This window comes from Myodes glareolus, chromosome 3 (assembly GCF_982192425.1).
Source record: "Myodes glareolus chromosome 3, mMyoGla1.1, whole genome shotgun sequence".
Lineage (NCBI taxonomy): Eukaryota > Metazoa > Chordata > Mammalia > Rodentia > Cricetidae > Myodes > Myodes glareolus.
In genome coordinates this window covers 97,095,387-97,117,830 of record NC_142028.1, presented here as the reverse complement: position 1 = coordinate 97,117,830, position 22,444 = coordinate 97,095,387, and the positions used below count along the sequence as shown (strand labels likewise).

At 40.1% G+C, this 22,444-nt stretch overlaps 2 protein-coding genes across 6 annotated transcripts in view; one reads left to right on the top strand and one right to left on the bottom strand.

Annotated features, from left to right (window-relative positions):
* Plaa (phospholipase A2 activating protein) overlaps positions 1-3,543 on the bottom strand; it is a 32,575-nt gene extending 29,032 nt beyond the window's left edge. Inside the window, exon 1 of one of the 2 annotated variants that reach the window (XM_048453068.3) lies at positions 3,245-3,543. In XM_048453068.3, the coding sequence (XP_048309025.1) occupies positions 3,245-3,393 (149 nt within the window). In that variant the 5' untranslated portion in view covers positions 3,394-3,543. The remainder of the gene's footprint in view (positions 1-3,244) is intronic. The other variant, XM_085686259.2, reaches the window with a different exon arrangement.
* A 96-nt stretch (positions 3,544-3,639) lies between these two features.
* Ift74 (intraflagellar transport 74) overlaps positions 3,640-22,444 on the top strand; it is a 95,424-nt gene continuing 76,619 nt past the window's right edge. Inside the window, exons 1-3 of one of the 4 annotated variants that reach the window (XM_048453072.3) lie at positions 3,640-3,780; positions 17,658-17,792; positions 22,287-22,422. In XM_048453072.3, the coding sequence (XP_048309029.1) occupies positions 17,673-17,792; positions 22,287-22,422 (256 nt within the window). In that variant the 5' untranslated portion in view covers positions 3,640-3,780; positions 17,658-17,672. Of the gene's footprint in view, positions 3,781-4,608; positions 4,628-14,632; positions 14,785-17,657; positions 17,793-22,286; positions 22,423-22,444 lie in introns of those variants that run through there. The other 3 variants (XM_048453074.3, XM_048453070.3, XM_048453073.3) reach the window with 3 other exon arrangements.

Genomic DNA, 22,444 nt, shown 5'->3' with positions numbered 1-22,444 from the left:
AGACCAAGAGGTGAGGTGGGAAACCAAAACAATCTGGAGAAAGAAGAGCACCAAGTAGAACATAACTTTAGTGCTAAAAGGCCATCTCCATTCCATCCATAGAGACATGGGAAGGTGCTGCAACCAGGACACAAGTTCCTCCAGTCAACCCCCTAAAAAGCAGCATGAGAAGAAGAGATGAAGAAAACCAGCCCAATATCTGAATAACAAGTTCCTAATAAGAAGACAGGAAAGAAATGGAGAATGAAACGTACAGATTAATTTGAGAAGTTTTGGACAGAGGTTATCATTGTTCAAGATTCCACTAACAGTTCAGGGAAACGGATGAAAACAGGCTCCTTTTAGAGGATAACAGGTAAAAAATATTAGGATGGCTTCAGACTTCTCAACAGTGTAAAGCCATCGATAAAAACACAGTGGAGCAATGTTGTAAGATCTGGAAGGAAAATTACTGCAGGATTAGAATCATAAACCATTTCAAGTGTCACTGCAGTAGCAGGACATAAAAACAGTTTTCAAACGTGCGAGTCTGAAACACCTTCGCTATCAATAAACATCATTCAGGAAGTGCCCGGAGTATGTAAGGCAAGATGAAGAAGACGAAGAAAGCTAAAGTTAAAGAGATCGACCACTAGCAGTCTAAACAAGCTGACAGTAAAAGTACCCAGGGTCACCTGTGCACCAATGACAGAAGAGGAAGCTGTCACTGCTAGAGGAGGCAACGTTTTTAAAATGCCAATTTAATTAACCCCACAGAACTGTCTTGACTTACAACCCATGGTGCCCAGTGTTAACCAGATGGAAAAGTTACTTTTGACTTAGCATGGTCAAGAAAAACAAACTGCAAAGTCTTAAATTTTAAATCATATCTTTAAATATGGGTAGTTTCAAAAGGCCAATTAATATAATGGCAAACCTAACGTCATCTCTCTCATCCCAGAAGTCTGTGACAGACTTGTGGAATCCAACTTAGTGTGTGATGTTTAAAGAGGTCTGCAGCAGTGTGAAACTATGGCATGCTGGCTGGCCCAGCTCAGTACACAAATCTGCTCAGTTAACCTTCTGCGTCTTCAAGGGACTTTGGCTAAAACCTAGGTTTTGGCTAAAACATCAGCTATTTCCAACTCCTAAATTCTATTATTCTTAGTTCATTTCCTCACTTACTGCTATGATCCAGGAGCATATCAACAACAGACAGGGAAAAACAAATTTCATTTACTACTTGACTCCCAATATGGTATAGCCCTTAATTAACTCAATGAATACACCAAGAAGCAAAAGCTTTCAGTATGCCGTCTACAGACTCCTCTTACATCATGAAAACCATTGCTGAGATGCAGAGGCTAATCACTGCGTGCCTAAGACACTAACCTCAACAGCTAGAATGAAAAGAGTCTCAGCTGCAAAATGCAAGCTTTTGATCACTGTTAGTCGAATAATGTGTAAACAAAATTTGAAGAACAAAAACAAATGAGAAGAAGCAGTTTTCAAACAGAAAATTATTTCAGTCTAAAGATCACCCCAGTTATTCACTTCTGTCAACCTACAACAGCCTTACAGACTGTACAGATTAATAACAGGATTCAACTACTAAAACAGGTATTCTTTCAATAGATACTCTTTACTGCAATGTTTCTGTCCTTCTGGATATATGGTTCTACTGGATTTAATTTTACTTACTTGTTGGGTGTTGAATTCTGGGTCTCATATAGACTAAGCAGAAAGTTACACCATACCCCAATATTTTTGAAGTTTATTTAATGAGTTTGTTTGAGAACTCCCATTTTAAAGGAGTAAATTTACTCCTTTTTTTTTACTTCAATACGTAAAAAGTTGCCTATTAGTTTTACCTAGTGGTTTGGGATGTCATAGACTCTTAATGCTGGAAGAGACTATCAGAGGTCATCTTATCCAACGCAACACAGCAGCCTGCCCCATAATAATCCTACTTCCATCACCTATTGGCTGCACTGAAAAGCCACCAAACACAGCTATTTCCACACTCCACCTTTAGACTACTTTCTACCTGGGGCGAGCAGAAACTTAAACCAAACCGCGCCCTGCTTGAAACCGCGTGTTTTTACATATAAACCCCAGAAGAGGGTTCCTGCTAGCCTTTGAGACCTGCCCTCTCATCAGTTCACCTCCTGACACCCTGGAACCTTTCTCTCCCAATCCTGCACCTCCGTTTTCTGTTACGCTAGCTGTCTAGCCTATAGTGTCCTTCCAACTTCAGTTTTTCCACTTCGAAGTTGGCCCATTGCACCTTCCACGGACCAGCTCAATCCATCTAATAGAGATGTCGACACACACACATGCACACACACGCGAGAAACATCTCAAAAAGGGCTTCTCTTCCCACCTATCTCTGTATGTGCACTGGCTTGCTTCTTGAGGCATATTCTCCCAAGAGATTATAAGAAAGTTCTGTAAACGGAGCGAGCCTATCAGTGATGTCACTTCTTCCCAGGGAATAAAATACACGGTACTCATCACTTAAGCTCAATTTTGCTTTCTGAAAACTGAAATCCGTTTACTGAGGATTAAGTTTCTTGCCTAATCAGTGCTTAAACGTAACATCTGATATTGATTTGGCCTGGATTTTAACTTTTGGTTAACTTGGGGGGGGGGGGAGAGCTTGCAGGCAGAATTTAAGGCAATGATAATTTTTTTCCCTCAGGAAATAGCACAGAATTTCTACACAACAATTAACATTTGAGAGGGTTCAGCCTGTCTTCTCCTCTAAGTTGGACAACCAGGAGAGAAATCCACGCCTAACTCTCTGCAAGGCAATTACTGAGAACTACAGTCTGCAAAAATCGAAAAGTGGGAGAAGACGACACAGCAGCTCCGGCGACCGGAGCGAGGGGTAAGTCAGCTGTTTTCGTCCTGCCTAACCGAGGAGGGTGCAGAGGAGCAATAAAGACTGAAGTCTAAGAAAAGCCTGAGAGATCATCTTGCCGAAGCTGAAGCCCCTAAAGCTGTCTGAAGTGCACGTCCAAGGTCAAGCCCCTCGCTAGTGGTGAAGTTAGGACAGGCAGCATTTCCTACAATCCCACACTCATGCCCCGAAATCCCGTCGGTTTCGCCGACCGCTCGCCGGGAGTGCGAAAGCTCGGGAAGCCGCGGGGAGGCGGGAGCAGGGCGGACAGCAGGAAGAGGGAGCGGTGCGGCGCAGGGAAGGAGGCTCATCCCTCCCACGTGTCTGGATCCGTCGCGGACGGCAGGGCTGGCGAGCGCTCACCTGTCCGGGGCCCAGAGGCGGGTGGTGCGATCCCGGGACACAGACACAAAGGCCCCCGGCGGGTAGACGCAGCACACCAGGCCCCTCACGTCCAGCTCGTGGCCCGGGAGCGAGCAGCTCAGCCTGTAGCGAGCTGTGCCGCTCGCCATGGCCAGCGTGGGTCAGGAGCCCCGGCTCCCGGGCACTGCGCGAGACTCGTCCACAGGCCCGGGCCGGCGTGCACCAGGCTGCGGCCCGAGACCCGCCTGCAGGTGAGGGGCGCGGGAGACCGGAAGAGCCCGTCAGCCGGTGCGGAAGGACTGAGTGACACAGCAGCCCGAACACGCGCACCGGAATTCATCATCCGCCGCAGCCCGCGGTGACGCAGAGCGTGTGCGTCGCGCTGCTGAGGCGTCGCGCGGCGAGGCTCTCTCCCCTTCTGCGCTCTGGATCGCGAGCCGAGGAAGGAACGGCGGGACTCGGAAATTCTGCCTAGATGTCGGAAGTCCTGGTCCTGCCAGTACCCGGTCGATTTCAGAGAACAAGCGAAGATTTGTGTAAGAGGGCAAACCGGGACTACAAATCCCACAATGCTGCGCGTGGCGAGCGACTCGCCCGCGCGCTGAGCCTGGGGATGTTTTAAATCTAGGTTCCAGCTGGACTCCTCTGAGTGGTAGAGTAACCCGACTCCTCTTGATGGTAGAGTGAAATTGCTTCTTTACCTTGCGTCACGGTTTGTTACCCAGTTTCTGCATGCCTGTTGGTAAAATCTCGGGATTTTCATAAATTCTTTTTCATCTAAAATGACAGACTCTGAAGTCAAGTGGAAACTTTAATCACTTTCATCCTTGTTAAGCTACCCGTATGTTCTTACCCATGCTATCAGATTTTGCAAATAATAATAATAATAATAACAACAACAACAACAAAACAACAAACGATGGTTCAGATTCATTCTTTCCAAACCTGAACACTGTTTGCCCGAGCTTTGGCTCTGTAGGTTTAAGACAGGGCAGAGAATGCCTTTCATTAATTAATTTATAAAGTCTCACAGTAGCCCCGGCTGGCCTCAAACTCTTGGTTCTCCTGCCCTGATCTCTGAATACTAGATTACAGGTAAAATTACGTATTTTTAGCCAAACCTCCATGGTGCTCCTGAGTGTCTCTGCATTGCATTGAGAGTGTCCCATCTACATTGTAGTAAAATTGCCTTCCGTATTATTGCCTCACATCCACCATAACACAAACTTTAAAGTTACCAAATCTAATCCAATGTGCATTTACCTTACTCACTCTCCTTAAAACTCTCATGCTAGACTTGAACTCACTATTCTTTTGTGTTTCTCAGGTTTAAATCCTGAAATGTTGGTATTTTAAAACCTCTTCTGACACTATACTCACTAGGTAAGCTCTCTTCAAATTATATTCTCAAGCTTTGACTATTTCCAGCCGTCTATTAGAAATTTCTGCCTAGTGGCTTAAATTATTTTAACATTGTCTTGTTTTTCTACCTCTTCTTCCCAGCCAGTTCTACACATCAAAGTAAGAGTCTTTTTCTAAATTCTAGATCTAAGTATTATTCCCTTAATTCAGTAATCCCAATAGCTAGCAGCTTTCCGGTTTAAGGAGTATAATGTTATACAAGGCCTTTCATGTTTTCCTGATTTATTTTACTAAAGTCATTTCCTGTAGGTACGTGTCTGCCTCAGCCATGTTAAATTTCTTACCTTTCTCAATTTCAACAAACCACAATGTTGAAGTTGATATTTCTGTGTTCCTAAAACAAACAAGCAAGTCCTAATGCCCGAGGAGGCTGAAGGAAGAGGATCACAAGACTGAAATATGGGCTGTATAGTGAGTTCTAGGCCATTCTGACTACAGGAGATGTCCCTTTCTTAAGAAAACATGCTAACGGGCTGGTGAGATGGCTCAGTGGTTAAGAGCACTGACTGCTCCTCCAGAGGACCCAGGTTCAATTCCCAGCACCCATATGGCAGCTCACAGCTGTCTGTAACTCCAGTTCAAGAGAATCTGACATTGTTATACCAATGCGCATGAAATAAAGTTAAATAAAGTTTTAAAAAAAAGAAAACACTAGCGGGGTAGTGGTGGCACACACCTTTGCTCAGGAAGCAGAGGCAGACAGATCTCTGTGAGTTCAAGGCCAGCCTGGTCTATAAAGCAAGTTCCAGGACAACCAGAACTGTAACACAGAAACCCTGTCTTGGAAACACGCATGCACGCACACATGCCCACTCACTTCACATGCCATAACAAAACTGTAATCTTTTCTCTGTATGTCACAGTTCAAATACCAGTTTATCTTCCGGACCTTCCTAACTCTTCTGTGGGCCAGTACAATTTTATTTCCAAATAGTGTTCATGGTATTGTAACATATTTCTGTAGTCATCATTTGTGATGATATTTCTTCAGAAAATTTCATTCTCTTTCAATATTTTTGTAGTTGCTGTTAATTTTTTTCTTTTCATTTTAATTATATTTATTCTGTGTGTACATATGTGTGTATGTGTGCTTGTGCATTTGTGTATGTACAGGCACCAGAACGCACATAGGACTCCAAGAACAACTTGCAAGAAACGGTTCCCTTTTTCTACCATGTAGGTTCTGAGAATCTAGCTCAGGTCCCCAGGCTTGGTGGGATGGCAAGCTCTTTGCCCATGAGACATCTCAGCCACTCTGTCTCTCACTAGCTTTGGCTGCCCCCAAATTCCCAGCAATCTTCTGTTTCAGTCTCCCGAGTGTTGTCACGATAGGTGTGTACCACTACTGAGATCCTGAGGTGGATGAGAGATTGATCCCCAATCTTAACCATCAGATTTACTGCTTTTTATTTAATAGATGTTATTTTTCTGTCAGCTTAGTGGCCACATCTAAAGCCCCAAGGCTGGGCAGTCATCACTCCAGCGGCTCAGATCGCAGCCTACAGGATCTGGTCCAGCTGGCTTGATTGTGGTCACCAAATGTAGGTTTTAATAAATGTAGGTAAATATAAATCATTATATTTACCAATAGACTCGGGGTCAGATGTTGGGCTTAAAAACCTGCTAGATCAGAGAAGCTGTGAAGCAACCAGCTGATCTTCCTTTTTGGCTGGAAACCAGCAAGAGAAGCATCTCTCCACTCTTCCCAAACCAAAAGGACGGCAAATCTCTAAGTCCCTCCCTGTTCCTTCCTGTGCACCTCTCTTTCCACATTCCTGAGTCCTCTGTACTCTATATTGCTAATTTTTGTCAGCTAGTCGAGGGCTCTGCTCCCAGTTCAAGATTAATTTTATTAACAGTCTTGGGGCTCCACAGTGTGATCAAATATCCCATAACAAATAGGTTCTCAATGGAAATTTCCTAACTACAGTATATCACATAAAATACAGATTTCATGTGGTTTCTCATTTAGTCCTTACAGTAATCCTACGAAGGGAATATAATCTCTATCTCACAGATAAAGGATTTGCATTGACTGAAAACAAAACAACAACAACAACAAAAAACCCATAGAGCAAAAACCAAAAGTGACCATTAGGCTAAGATGGCCCTAGCTATGGAGCCCAACTGAACAGTACTCAGAAACTAAAACTTAACTAATCAAAATCAGGGTCTGAAGAGACGGGTCAGTGGTTAAGAGCACTGGTGTAGTGACATTTCAATTGTATTTGGATAAATAAAGTTTGCCTGAAGTTCAGAGAGTAAAACAGCCACACTGGTCAGCCTTACAGACCAGGCCGCAATGACACACCTTTAATCCCAGTAGCCACACTAGTTTTCCATAGAAACCGGGTGGTGCATGCCTTTAATCCCAGCCATAGAGAGGATTATAAAACAGGAGGAAACAGCTCTCATCACACAGTCGCATTCTGAGATTCCTGGAGGCAGAATCACCATTTCAGACTGAGGTCAAGGTAAGAGCCAGTGGTGGCTGCTTTGCTTTTCGGATCTTCGGGTTGAACCCCAATTTCAGTCCCTGAGCTTTTGTTAATCGTGCATCACATTGGCTTCCAGAGGACCTGGGCTCAGGTCCAAGCACTCACATCATGGCTCACAACCATCTATAACTCTGGGTCTAGAGATCCAGTGTCCTCTTCTGCCCTCTCCAGGCACTACATGCGCGTGATACATTAAATGTGTGTAGGCACTCATACACATCAATAAATCCTTTAAGTTTAAATTGTTTTTATGGTTTTATATGAATGTTTTGCCTGCATGTGTGTGCACCACTTGCATGGTTGGTACCTGTTGAGGTCAGAGGAGGATGTTGGATATCCTGGAACTGGAGTTATAGGTAGTTGTGAGCCATGATGTGGGTTCTGGGAATCAAATGTGGGTCATCTAGAAAAGCAGCCAGAGCAAATTCTGAACTATCTCTCCAGGTCCAATAAATAGTAATGGGATGCCCTTCTGTATGCTGTAAATATGTTTTATTACTATTGGTTAATAAAGAAAATGCTTTGACCTATGACAGGGCAAATATAACTGGGCAGGAAATCCAAACAGATACAGGGAGAAAGAAGACAGAGTCAGGGAGACACAAGTAGCCGCCAGAGAAGCAAGATATGAGGTAACAAGACATGAGCCTCATGGTAAAAATATAGGCTATTAGAAATGGGTTAGTTTAAAAGTAAGAGATAATTAGTAATAAGCCTGAGCCACCGGCCAAACTTTTATAATTAACATAAGCCTCTTAGTTGGCAGGCAGGAGAGAAACTTCCAGTTACAAAATAGAACTTTAAAGAACATAAAAGGTGGCCAAACCTTCCTCTGGGACTTTACACTTTAAAGAATCAAGTACATGTTCTTAGTCTTGTTTGTAGAACACGTGATGTAAGTTTTTCCCTCATGGTTCCTAGGTAGAGTCCAAACTGTTGGAACTCCTGGACTCAAAATAGCTCTACTAGTTGATGTTTCAATAGCATGGGTGTGTGCATAGTTTTCATTGGTTTAATTGTTTAGTTAACAACTGAACTGTTTTAAAGTCACATATCAAGAACACTTGACTGAACTTAAATCCTGTGAAGAGTAAGAATGAATTCTTGGGACTTTTTTTTCTAATTATTACATTTTATATCAAGGACTCAAAGGTTTAAAAACTAATGATTTCTTCTAACTGTCCATTTTCATAAACTCTTTGTCCCATGACAGAGGACATGTAGAAATCCTCACAATATCAATAGTTCTTTCAAAGACAATAGATGAAACAGTTGAACTTCCATAATAGCCATTTAAGTTTGTACAAACTGATATAGCTCAATAGTAGAGTTTTTTCATTAGATTTATGAGACCCTGAGTTTGATCTTCAGATATAGCAATAAAGGAAGCAAGGGAATGAGCAGGACAAGGCAGGCAGGGTACAGTGTCACACAGCTTTATCCCATCCCTCAGGAGGCAGAGGCAGGGAATCTCTGAGTTTGAGACCAGCAGGTCTAGGTAGATCCCGAAAAACACATAATGGCACATGACTTTAATTCCAGCAGTCAGGAGGCAGAGGCAGACTGATCTCTGTGAGTTTGAGGCCAACCTGGTCTACAGAGCAAGTTCTGGGACTACATAGAGAAACCTTATTTCCAAAAACAAAACAAAATAAACAAACAAGACCTGAATAAATAAAAAAAATAGACTTAAGGTATATAATTTTTGTTCTCAGTATGATGCTTTCAGTGTGACATTTTTATTTGTTGTTTGTTTGTTTAAAAGCCTAAATTCAGGGGATCATGATGGTGTACACCTTTAATCTTAAGACTCAGGAGGCAGAGGCAGGTGAATTTCTGAGTTTAAGGCCAGATTGATCTACATAGGGAGTTACAGGACAGCCAGGGGTGCATAGAAAGACCTATCTCAAAACCAACAGAAGCCTAAAATTCATTATAGAAAACCTAATGTTAAAGATAAGGATATAAAGTTGGGGTCAATATGGCCCAAGGCTGGTAACTTGAGACAAATTTTGCTAAGCTGAAAACTAGAAATTTTAATAAATACCAATGACATTTGGTGTGTCCATCTATGTGAATAAAATTGTGGTAATAGAATGTGGGTACATAAGGAACTATGGCCTCTGCTCTATTTGCTGCCATAAACTGACAAAAACATTACATATGAGCAAAAGTATAAGGATTGCATACATAGAAACAATCACATAATGGAAGTGCTCATGACCCCTAAAAGATTCAGGAGTGTCTGATGTTTTGGCGTTATTATATGACATTGTCACCTTCAGATGTATTGGGACACATTCTTAGTTATTCTGTGGCCTGTGGGCACATGCTGGCCATGCATGATAGATGCTGATATACCTCAGGTCTATAGGTGTGTTGAAATTTTTGTTTATCGTTCTAGGAATTGAACCCAGGGTTCATGTGAGTGTGTTAAGCACACACTAAACTATATTCCCAGTTCCTTTTATATCTAAAGGAAAATGAAATTAGGAATTATGGAAAATATTAAAGTGACTATAAGCAGTTTTTGTAAAGTCACTAAGTTTGTAAAACATACCATGTTTGGAACACAGACTCAAAGAACACACATTAGTTTGTGAATGATTCTCTTAGGGACAGTGGTATGTGACACAAGCCTATCCAGCTGTGTTGACAGACTGCAGACTTGTTTCTGCAAGGTGAGTTTAGTTTTCTCTGGTTAATGTAGTGATATTTTGTTTATGATTTAACAAATAAAGCTTGCCTGAAGATCAAAGTGCAGAGCTACGCCCCCAGAGGCCAGGTTAATGATATTTTCAGTAGAAAGACTTCTGCTTTGTGTTTCTCTTGGCTGCTCTGGTTAGGTGAAAGGTAACTTTGCGGAAAGTTTCTCCCAGCACTGAGAGGGAAGAAAAGCAAAGGAAGGTCAGAAGGTCAAAATGCTGTCTTATAAAATGGAGCCTGAAAACTACTATTTTGTATGATGCAAAGTAGCTTAAGCAGGGTACATCTTGAACTCTCTACAGAGTATAAATTGTGTGGCACTTACCAACAATGCAGAATATTAAAGAGCTTTCAAAGCAAATACAATTAAATACATTCTTTACACGGCGCTACATTAGGTAATAGCTGTTTTCAAGTTTTTGGTGCTCGGAAAGAACGAAGATACTTTACTGAAGCTGACAGCTTCTTTTTTCTTGCTTAACATCGAGAACTCATATCTTTTCATATGCTTTGGGAACATTGTCCAGATAATTGCTTAATTCATTTAACAAATATGAAAATTAATCATGGTCTTTGTTTTCTTTGACATTAAAATATTGTAATGATACATTTCATTAAGATACAAAAGCTTTAAAAAGATAGTGTGCAAATTTTCAAATCTTAACCACCCAGTTTTCTTTTCTGGAGACATTATTATTACTTTCTTGTATGCTCCCCACAGATTGTTTAAATAGGTGTAAGAACATGTTAGCTGTGATTACTTTTCACCTTGCTTTAACCATATATCCTGAATGACTTTCCATATTGTTGGGGAAGAGCTTTTCATCTACCCCATCATGTTCAGTATCTTGGGATCTTAATAATTAACACGACAGAAACAAAAGTGGGCATAGTAATACAGGTTTGTAATCCCAACACTTGAGAGTCGCAGGCAGGAAGTTATATAGCAGGTCTAAGGCCAGCCTGGACTACAAGAGGCTCTGTTCCAAAAATGTAATAACTAACAAAATACAGATTAAAAAGAGGAGAAAAAATCAGTTTTTACACAAATTGAGCTAATAAAAGAAACAACTGTTTCATCAAATGGTTAAAAGCTTGTAGGCCCAATTTAGTAAAGAAGAGTGAGTGTGTAATGTGAAAAAAAGTATTAATGAGTAATACACATTGATTCTTTAGAAAATACAAGTGTGTATTCCTGAGAACAGATTAGCAAGTGTGCTAGTGTTCCCCTATAGAGGTGTGCCTTTGCAGTTTCTGCAAGGTGGCAATCCAAGAACCTATAATGGTCTCATCTCATTTCCTATATATTTCCACTGTGATGTTTTCAGATAGGAAAGCTCTAAGAAGTCCCTTCCCCATTCATCTGGTGAATCTCCCATTTCTTCAGCCTAATTTCATTTGTGCTAACTCCAGGCTTCTAAGTTTATCACCCCAACATCAACACTCAAGGGTGTATTCGCAGCTCAGGGACAGTGATTTTAATGGTCAAATTGTATGTACTTTATGACGATTGCCTTGTTGGAGACACAGATCACTGGGGAAATCAGGAATGTTAACCATGCAGGGTTGTCTCCTTAAAGGAGGAAATGCCTGCTTTTTACCTAGAAGTCTGGGAGTGGATATTGTTAATGACCTGGTGACCTGTGCTGTCTATAGAGCCAGACCTTACCCAAAGCCCCCAGAATGTTTATCCCATACTCTCCCACCCTAGTCCTTTATCCTCAGCTCTCAGTTAATAGAACCCATCCTGAGGGTAGATGTCACATGTACTTTAAAACCTGTTCCCTGCATGCTATCTCAGAGAGCACACTGGATCCTACCTAGGCCTTTAAGCTGTAGATCCTATCTTCATGGCAACATACTATATAAAGGAGTTTCTTTGTAGTCACACATTAAGCTTTATCGTGCATGGGATTGGAAATGATTTTTGCTCGGAAACTTTTTCCAAATTGTACTGTGTTTAAATATGCTTTCATTACAATAGACTGCCTGGCGTCAAACTCACTAGAAGTTTGATCCAGTCTGACTAAGTCAAGCTGAACCAAGTTTTCCTCTCTTCCTTCATGCAGCTTGTCTTTCTGCCAGCAGTGGAGCTTGCAGGGACCCCAGTGTGACCTTAACTAATTTTCCTATAACAAATACTGCTCAGATGAATAACTGTAAGATTTGCTTTCCTTTAAATTAAGTGTGTCTGTGTGTGTCTGTGTGTGTCTGTGTGTGGGTAGGTGCACATGAGTGCAGTGCCAGTGAATCCAGAAGAGGGAGCCGGATCCCCAGAGTAGAGTTCCAGAAGGTTGTGAGTGGGTAAGGGTGGTGGGAACCAAACTCAGAATCTGCAGCATCTTCCATTTCAATGCTTCTCAGAATGGATCAGTATTTTTGATTTAATAATCACCAATGCAGAGAATAACACTTTGCATAAACACATTATACAAAATGATAGAAATATGTTCAGGGCTCCCCTTGAAATTCTATCCTGATTCAAGCCGAAATTCATTTGGCAATATTTTTTGAAACTCAAGTTATCGTCTTAAACAGTTTTTTAAATCAATCATTCTAATGCAGTAAAATCCAATAATATACCAATTTGATACTTGCATTAAGGAACAAAGATATAAAAATATTGAGCTCTTATTTTCTGTAATTAAGACATTATGATTTTTCTCTTTGATGTATTTTTTAAAACAAACATACCATATGTATAACAATCCAATTTACATATTAAATAGCATTATATTGGAATGATCTGATACAGTTTTAAGTAGAAGAAAATGGGAAAAAATTTCAGGTTCTAAAATCCTCCCTCCCCCAGACAAACAAACAAACAAACGAAAACCTTTCTAAAATTAGTCAATGTACAAAAGTATCTGTGACTAGTCAAGTCTAATTTCTGTTGATGGAATTAAATGAAAACCCAAATTTCAAAACAAAGAAAATAATATATGTTACATTCTCTTGGAATGCAAAGAAGTTTCTTGCTACTTCAATACCCCAAAAGTTTAATTAATTTTTTCATTTTTTTAAAATGATTTTTTATACAGTGTTCTGCCTGCCTGTTTGCCTTCACGCCAGAAGAAGGCATCAGATCTTATTGTAGATGTTTGTGAGCCACCCTGTGGCTGCTGGAAATTCAACTCAGGACCTCTGGGAGAGCAGACAGTGCTCTTAACTTCTTCTGAGCCGTCTCTTACGTTCCCTAATCATGTGTTTATAACAGTAGAAAACTCTATAGTAAAAACACTGGAGTTCATAGTAAATATTCTTGACTGTGAGCCAAGGTGTCTGAGGCAGCACTGGTTGGTATGGTGTGGTGGGAGGGGAGAGTGCTCAAGTGATTCAGAACCAAAGCTTTAGTGAAGCCGTTCAATGCAGCATGGGTGAGTGTTGCCACCTCCAATTTGTTACTCTGTGTTCTTTAATTTTTGTTCACTGTGTTCAGACATTTTTTACTATTGTAAACTTGGGGGAACCCCCACATTCAGTTAAACCCCATGAGGGCTCGTGATCTACAGTTTAAGAAGCTGAGGTCTAGAGACAGAAAGCTTTATCCAATTCAGTTACTTGATGTAGCCTAAGTAAGTTCCTATAAAGAAACAGCAAAATCTTGGACAGTGGGTGTGTAACCCAGTGGTACAGAGCTTGCCTAGTATCCATGTTGTAGGAGCTCCTTCAGCCAATAGCTTTTAAGATACCGGGCCCACTTGGGGCGTGATCTCATGTACTGTAAGTACATGGGAGGGAGATATCCAGGAGACCACACCAAAACAATCAAGCAAAAGACAAAATGAAAATGACCAAAGTCAAATAAAGTGGATTGCATTCCTTAGGAAAGCTGAGAGGCCACTAAGTGAGATGTTCTGAATTGTTTTCGTTACATAAAAGATATGGGGACACGGTTGATTACTCAAATGATTTAAAACAAATTACTTAATCTCTCTAAAATTGGGTCAAGAACACCTGTCCTACCAATTTCAGTTGTCACATCTGTCAGAGTTCTTAATTGGAAGGCACAGAAACTATGTTTAAACTAAAAACTGGAAGTGGGTTTATTAAGGTTTATTAAACTGGGTATGTGGTGGTGCAAATCTTTAACACCAGCACTTGGGAAAGGGAGGAGGATCTATACATCCAGCTTGGTCTACTTGAGTTACTAAGACAGGCAGGGTTACGTAGAGAGACCCTATCTAAACTTAAAAAAACAAAACAAAACAAAAATCAGTCTTAAATCCTAGACATAGTTGCTGGAGTTGGCATTCTTGCTGAAATAGACCCTGAAGTATTCCTTACGGTTTACATTCATATTTCGGGTGTGTGCATTGGGTTAGATTGGAGCTAGCAAGCAATAAACCCAGATTCCGCTATTAAGGAAGACTGGCACAGCCAATGCAGTCACTCTCATTCCCTGTAGGGGAGCTGGTCGGGATAAGACAAGGAATCTGTCAAACGTTTAGTTATCCAAACAAACGAACAAATTCCCACCACAAACAGTTCCGTTCTAAAAAGATACTTGTCACCCAGGGCTACGTAGTGATTTAGACCTACATCACTATAAAAGTGAGGCCTTGTAAAATAGATCTTTTAAGGACACCCAATTACACAGCCTCTCATAAACAGGTTAAAACAAACAAACAAACAAAAGACCTCTGGTAGAAGAAAACACCAGTTCTTTCAGGAAAGTCTGGGGCGAGAGGAAGAAAGGCTTTCCTCAAATCTCGCGAGACCCCCCCCATCAGAGGCGCAGCGCCGGCCAATCACGAGAGGAGGTTTCCGCGCGGTGGCCGTTGCTGGGATACGCGGCGTCGTGCAGGGCTTTGAGGCCTGGCGCCCAGACCGTGGTTAGTTGAGCGGTGTGGCTCGCTCTGTCTCCTCGGAGAGAGGTTCGTGTTGCGGGGTCCCCCATTCGTACCGGGCAAGGTGAGCCATTTCAGCTTCTCGCCTTTTCCCTGCGCGGGTTATCCTTCTCTGGAGACTCTGACGCGTTCCAAACAAAACAAATTCGAATCCGTGGGCTCTTGGCTGTTCTATGACTTGGGGTCGGAGGCTTGGCCTGGGACGTTCACCTTAGGCATGGACTAAGACTGGACTCACCAACCCAAGGAAGGACACTGACCGGCAGGAGAGTCTCTGCTCTAAAGGAGGAGACCGTCAGCGGTTACAGGGGGAAGGGACTTAGCAACTTTTCTCTTACCCTAAGTCAGAATGATTGGCTTAGGGAGGATAATGGTTGTAATGGCAAGGAAAAACTAAGAACTGAACTCCACAACTCTGCAAAATAAGGACTCGTGGCCACACTTTTGTTTTAGAGACGAGAAAACACATCCCAGGCAAAGGTTATGTAGTGGTTACTGTCAGAGGTAGAAGTGTTTTTACTTATTTTGAGGAAGTGTTTTGACTGTAGGACCTGTATTTGAAAAAGGTACTTCTTTTAACTTTTCTGATTTCATTTGGAATAATGCTGTTGATGTCTCTGTGTAGTTGAACACAGTAGGGAAGTTAGGGGAAGGGTGCTGCTTGGCAAAGAAAGGGTCTAAGGTAGGTGTTCATTTTTTTTTCCTACACGAAGAGATAGTTGTATAGATGCCCAAATGGAAATGTTCAGTAAACAGGTGACCATTTAGAATTGGTGCCTGGTTTGAATGATAGGATTGCAGACAACTGATTTATGAGTTATTACAGTTGGAACTGAAAGTGTGTAGGACTGTAGAAGTTGACAATATAATGACAGATCGTGGGCTGATGCAAAGAAGAGCAAGAGAGAGCTGAGCGTGGGGTGTTGAATAAAGCACTTGGGTTCGACTACGTTTTGTTTGCAGTCACAGTGATTCTTCCCTTCCTCTCTTTCTTCTTCCTTCCATCTCAGGCATGCACCGCCATACATTTCTTTTAAAAACCTGAGACAAGTTAGACGTATCGTCTCAAACATTTATTTATTATTTTTTGAAGACAGTTTTTTTCCCCCCCTTGGTGCTAGAGGTTTGGTTGATCTGACAGTATTTTTATGTTCTCTACCACAGAACTACTTTCTGAACCCCAAATTAGTGGATGATTGTAATTGGGATGCCTTTGTATTGAAGGAGATTAAGAGATACAACAGTGTAGTTTCTGCCTGCCACGGAGACAGATGCTGAGGACTTACAGATACGAGCTAGCTCTTGTTCTCAGAGGGAAGGAGGACTTAAGCAGCTTCTTTCAGTTACTGTGGTAGGTACTGGGGCAGGGTTATGTGCAGGATATATGATAGTGTCTGCACAGCCCGGTAAGCCCGAAGACGGTTGAGGTGGTTAAGAGTAGTCATGAAAGAGTTCCTAGAAAAGCCAGCATGCAAGATATGTGTTAGGCAAGGAGATTCGATAAGAGGCCAATTTAATTACCGGCCTGAATTAGTGAGTCCCTAAACTGACTGCCAGCACTGTAAAAATAGAGGGCAGTATGTGTTTAGCATTGAAAGGAATGAAATCAATAGGCCATTGGCAGTGAGAAACAGGAGAAATCAAAGACCAAGTTTCTGACTTATATGAGTAGGAGGTAATGCCAAGAGGAAGGACAGTTTTGGGGGACGTGATAGATGTTCATTAACTTTATACATGTTTGCCTTGTATGTGTGAGTTAGACTCTGAGTTAGACTATGTGTGAGTAGAGAAATTGTGTCAGGGAGATAAGGAGTTGTGAATCCTTAGCTCATTGTTTGCTGAAGCCCTGAATGTGACTGTAAGAAAATGAGACTGGATGGCATCGTGTGGGATGCTGCCATACCCAGGCAAGTGGAGGATGGAGGAGCCTAGAAAGAGAACAAGAGCAGGCTAGTGTCATGTCGATGAGTTCCTGTAGATCACATACCAGTCAACCATGATGTTTATATCCATGTAAGGTTGACAGAGGGCGTTTAAATGATGTAGTGAAACCTAGGAGGTAGTGGAAATAGATTACTCTGGAAAGCCTGATTGCATAAGGAAGACTTTCTGCACAGGTTAGGAGTTTGTAGGACAAATACATTAGTTTCTGTAATTAGGGAAAAATTGAACTTGACAGTAGGTGAAAGATACGTAAACTGTAAAGATTGCTTCATCTCAAGGGAGATGTGGAGTGCAGCACATGACGGGTTGAAGAAGGCAAAGCAGAATTGATACTGAAGAGCAGGATGTACTAGCTTGATTTGGATGCTCTAAAGGTGATGGAATATATGTCCTAATTTTCTCAGATTACTAGGAAGTCAACTTACTTACTGAGAGTGATAAGAATAGATGGAAACATGATTAAGGGTTATATATATATACACCAAGAAGAAAGAGTTAGAGGGTCTTGCCTTTGCTGAGCGGGATATTGAGGAAGGAATATTGTAATAAATGATCTCATTTATTTTTCATTTACTCACATATTTTAATTATTTACTATTGTATGTGTAAGTGCACGGTGTGAGTGTGGGGATGGATGGTCATGCTGCATTGTACATGGGGGAGGGCCAGAGGGCAAGTTTGTAGTCAGTCTCTTCTTCCACCTTTATGAGGGTTCCAGGGACGCAACTCACGTTCCCAGGCTTGCATGACAGGTGCTTTTACTCAGTGAGCCATTTCAGTAGCCCCAATCCCATAGTTCTAAATAGAATTTTAAAGTAAAATTTGAATAAAATTACAGCCAACTTAGCCTTGTAAAAGTGTCAGGGAATGGCAGTTTGCAAGAAAAAAATCATTATGAATTAAGTATTTGAAGGAAGGGTATAATGAGCTACTAGTGTTCAGGTGTATGAGACCTCTAAGGAAAAACTGAATTATGTTTTTGTTTCCAAACAGTGGCTAAAGTGAACAATGGCCAGTAACCACAAATCTTCAGCACCTCGCCCTATTTCTCGGGGTGGAATAGGGCTAACAGGAAGACCTCCTTCTGGAGTCAGACCCCCATCTGGGACTGTTCGGGTGGCAACTGCAGTAAGTTGGGAGTCTGTGCAATAACAGATTTTACTTTGTTGTCCCTTTATTCTGTAAGCAATATTAATTGTATGAAAAATGTTTTAAAATATGTAAAAATACAATGTGGAAGAGTGAGACCATTATCAAGGCATTGTGTCTAGTGATACCCATAAACGTATTTTAAAGCTTTAACAGTTACTTTTGTGGTGCTGGGATGAAACACAGGGCTTTGTATTTATTAGGCAAGGGTAAAGTAAAACCATTATAGTTAGAATTGGACAGTGTTTCAGAGTCAGAAGCAAATGAGATGAAATAGACTAAAACCAGAATCAAGCATTTTAAAGAATTTTACTAGTAATGTGACTTTTCAAATTAGTTGAAAAATACATAAAATATTCTTGAGGCCTTGCCCCAAACCTAATAAATTACTTCTTAAAGCAATTTTTGTTCATTCTTGTATCATTTATAAGACTTATAAAGAGTATATAAACTTGATATTATAAAGAGTTTATATAACTGGTAGAGTTTCCAGTTATATATATATACATATATATATATACATAATTATTTAATATAAACTTGATAAAGTCTGAGGACTTTCTAATAATGTTAGAAAAACTAAGTACTTGAAAATATTTTTAATTTTTATATTTGAATTTACAAAAATTAAAAATACCTTAAAAATGAAAAAAAATGACAAACTGGTAATTTTTTGTATAGATCATTAATAACTTTAAAAAATTGAGACAGAGTCTTTCTAATATATCTTGGACTAGCCTTGAATTCAGAATCTTCATGCCCCAGTCTCCTTAGGGCTGGCTAGGATTACAGACTGTGCTGCCACACTTACATATCAGTATTCAGAACCTTGTTTGTTTGTTTGTTTTTAGAGGCATGGTTTCTCTGCGGAGAGCCCTGACCATCCTGGAACTTGCTCTGTAGACCAGGCTGGCCTTGAACCCACAGATATCCACCTGCCTCTGCCTTCTGAGAGGGCTGGGATTAAAGGCGTGCGCCATCACCGCCTGGTCCAGTATTGAGAATCTTAAAATGAAAAAGCAAACTTTACTAATTTGTATGCATTTGTTCTGTGTTAAAGTTATAATAAACTCACATTCAAATAGAATACAGTGAGACTTTTTTTGATACTGGGGAAGAATAACATTATAAAAATGGGCTCAAAACCTTTCAGAATAATAATAATAAGAAAAGGCATAATAGTAGTGAATAGTATGAGTAAAAATATATTTTGAGCCAGGTGGTGGTGGTGCAAACTGTTAATTACCAGTACTCAGGGGGCAGAAGTAGGCTGATCTCAGTGAGTTCGAGGCCGTGTATAAGAGCTAGTTCCAGGACAGCTAGGGCTGTTATACAGAGAAACCCTGTCTCAAAAACCAATATATATTGGTCACAGAAAATGAGAAATATATTTAGTAACTGTTAAGATAGTGGTATAAGTCAATGTAGCCGGAAGAAAATCATCATATTTGAGAAAGTACAGAATTTGAAAACTGAGCATTCTAAGAAATATAAACTACAGAGATTATTATATTTTCATTATCATAATAATAAAAATTTGGAACAAATTGAAGACATTATAAACATTTTTGAAGGTTTATTTTTAATTGTGTATATGTGCATTTGTGTCTGTGAGCATGCATGAAAGCATCGTTACCAGTGAAGGCCAGAAGAAGGTGTCTGATTTCTTCCATCTAGAGTTACAGGTAGTTGTGAGCCTCAGGATACAGTGCTGGGGAATGAATTGGCAGTTTTCTTGAAGAGCATCAATTGCTGTTAACTACTGAACCATCTTTCCAGCCCCATAAGCAAATCTTAAGTAAATTGTATCTGCTATTAAAAATATGTCTGGCTATTCTTAAAATTATTTTTAATTATAGAACTACCTAGGATCGGAACAACTGGAGAACCACCATAAACAGGCTTCCCATGCATGCTTAAGCGTTGCTGGGGCATAAATAGTGATGAATGATGATGATATTGAGAAAACTGTTCTTTGTAATACATGATTTAAAAAGCGATGTAATATCTTTCTTTTTTTAAAATATTTTTTTATGGTTTATTTAACTTTATTTTTTTATGTGCACTGGTGTGAAGGTGTCAGATCCCCTGCAACTGGATCTTCAGACAGTTGTGAGCTGACATGTGGGTGCTGGGAATTGAACCTGGGTCCTCTGGAAGAGTAGTCAGTGCTCTTAACCACTGAGCCATCTCTCCAGCCCCAAAGCGATGTACTATCAATTCAACATAGTAATATACATGATGCTAGAAATGAAATGGTGGGCTAGGAATGGTGACATTCCTGTAATCCCAGCACTCTGGAGGCTGAAGCAGAACCAGACTGGCTACATAGTTCCAAGTCAGCCTGGGGTAATAGCAAGATTCTATCCAGGCCAATAGCAATATGATATATGCATCTCAAAAAACAAACAACAACAAAACCCTTCTCTCTGATACAGTATTTTCTGCTGTTGTTCCTACACTGGTCTTGAGTAACAGAAAGTGTGCAGTGCTGATGTTCAGGCTCCAATAGTAGGCTAAACTTGTAGAGGAGCTGTAATGCTGAGTCCTGTGTGTGTATAGGACAACAGTGGTTTTTTGTTGTTGTTGTTGTTGTTTTAGGGAATAAATAATTGGTTTTCTTAAACTTTTATGGTTTTTCCAGAGTTTCAGATAATAGTATATAACCTAAAATGGAAATGATTTTTCTGAAGTCTTCTTATATATGTTTTTTCTCTTGTTCTAGTAATAATTGATTCTTCTGATGCTTGTTAATTAAATACTTGCAAAAATTATCTGACATTATTGACCAACTCCTATTTGTCATGCACTTTACTTGTGTGATGTCTATGATTTTGAAATAAGTGATGTTCATTGTAAAATAAACTGTGGCTGATTTTTTGAGAGCTTTTTTCTATTCCAGGCAATTGTCAGCTGTTTGGTATATATCTTATAAGACTTTCCTGTGTATTTACAGACACAAAAACACATATGCATATGTAGTCTGATTCAAAATCAGGATAATATTTTGTTGGGTTTTTTTTGTCTTTTTCAGTAATAGATTTTTGAATGTTCTTCCAAATGATACATATACTCACACATTATTCCATTTTATTGTTCTCTATACTTCATCTCATAAATAAGAAAGGTAATTCAAGTCGTTCTCCAAAGTGTACTTGCATAAAGCAGAAAAAAGAGTGGTTTAGAAAGTTTCCAAAGCAAAGCTTTCTCAGTCTCTCCTAGAAACCACTGTGGGTAGCCCTGAACTCTTTTATTTGAATTGCATTTGTTTTTGTATTTAGCATAGTCTCTGGAATGTGTCATGGTGTTGATAATGTAACTAAGTAAGTTTGCAAGTAATTCTCCGAGTCACCTAAGAACTAGGTTGTTTGATAGTGCTAAAGACTACCAGCTAACAGAAATAAAGACAACAAAGTAAATGGCAAAAATTTAATAATCTAAAATTTCTACTCCATATTTAGTCTTCTACTGTATGTTAGTCTTTGGCAGGGAGAGCTAAAAGAAAAGGATAAAAAAGAGAAGATGCAGAGAGATTTTGGAAGAGTTTCATGTTGCCCTTTATAATTTCCCATGCTTATATGCTGCATAGTTTGTAACATGAGGGGTCCTGTTTGTTTGGGGGTTTCTGTCCTGCTCAGTTCCCCACAGCCAGCTTGTTCCAAAGAAAATAACACAGAGGTCTGTAAGTTATAAAGCTGATTGGCCCATTTGCTCAGGCTTCCTGTCCATTCTTGTAGCCTATATTAACCCATTATTCTGATCTATGTTAGCCATGCGGCTCAGTACCTTTTTCAGTGGGTCAGATCACATCCTGCTGCTTCAGTGATCTGGGCAGAAGTGGGAGCAATCAACTTCCTCCTTCCCAGAATTCTGTTCTCATTGCATCATTTCTACTTCCTGTCTGGTTTTCCCTCCTATACTTCCTGCCTGGCCAATCAACATTTATTTAAAACATGATTGACAGAATATAGCCAGTTCTCCCTCACCAGTAGTTGACAAGAGAGAGTTGTGACTTTCCTCAAGACATGTAATAGTACTCTTTTTTTCAAAATGAAAGTTTTCTTTTTCCTAAATTTTGAGGAATTATATATATATATATATATATATATATATATATACTCAACATAATAATGCTTAAAGCACCAGATTTTGCAAAGGAGAAAATCAACTATAACATCATTATGTAACTTTTTGTTAACATTTATTTCTTTATCTAGGTGGAAAAGTACTGTGTGGAGCCCAGGGATCTAACTTAGATCATAAGGTTTCTCAGTATGTGCATTATCTAACTGGCCCTAGTATTTTTTTATATTATTATTTTTCAAGTAGTTTTTTTTCTGGTATGTAGTTCTAACTGGTATTGAACTTATAAATTGTGTAGAGTTTCAGTTTTTAGAAAAATTCCCTTGATAATCTTATGCTGGTACTGTTTTTTCCTCATTTCATAAAAGTGAAATCTTTCTTGTCATTTAGATGCCACCATCAACAGCAAGACCAGGTTCTCGTGGTGGTCCTCTAGGGACTGGTGGGGTTTTGTCGTCGCAAATCAAAGTTGCTGATCGTCCTGTAACTCAACAAGGTTTGAGTGGAATGAAAACTGGGATGAAAGGTATTTATTTTATGAAGATGAA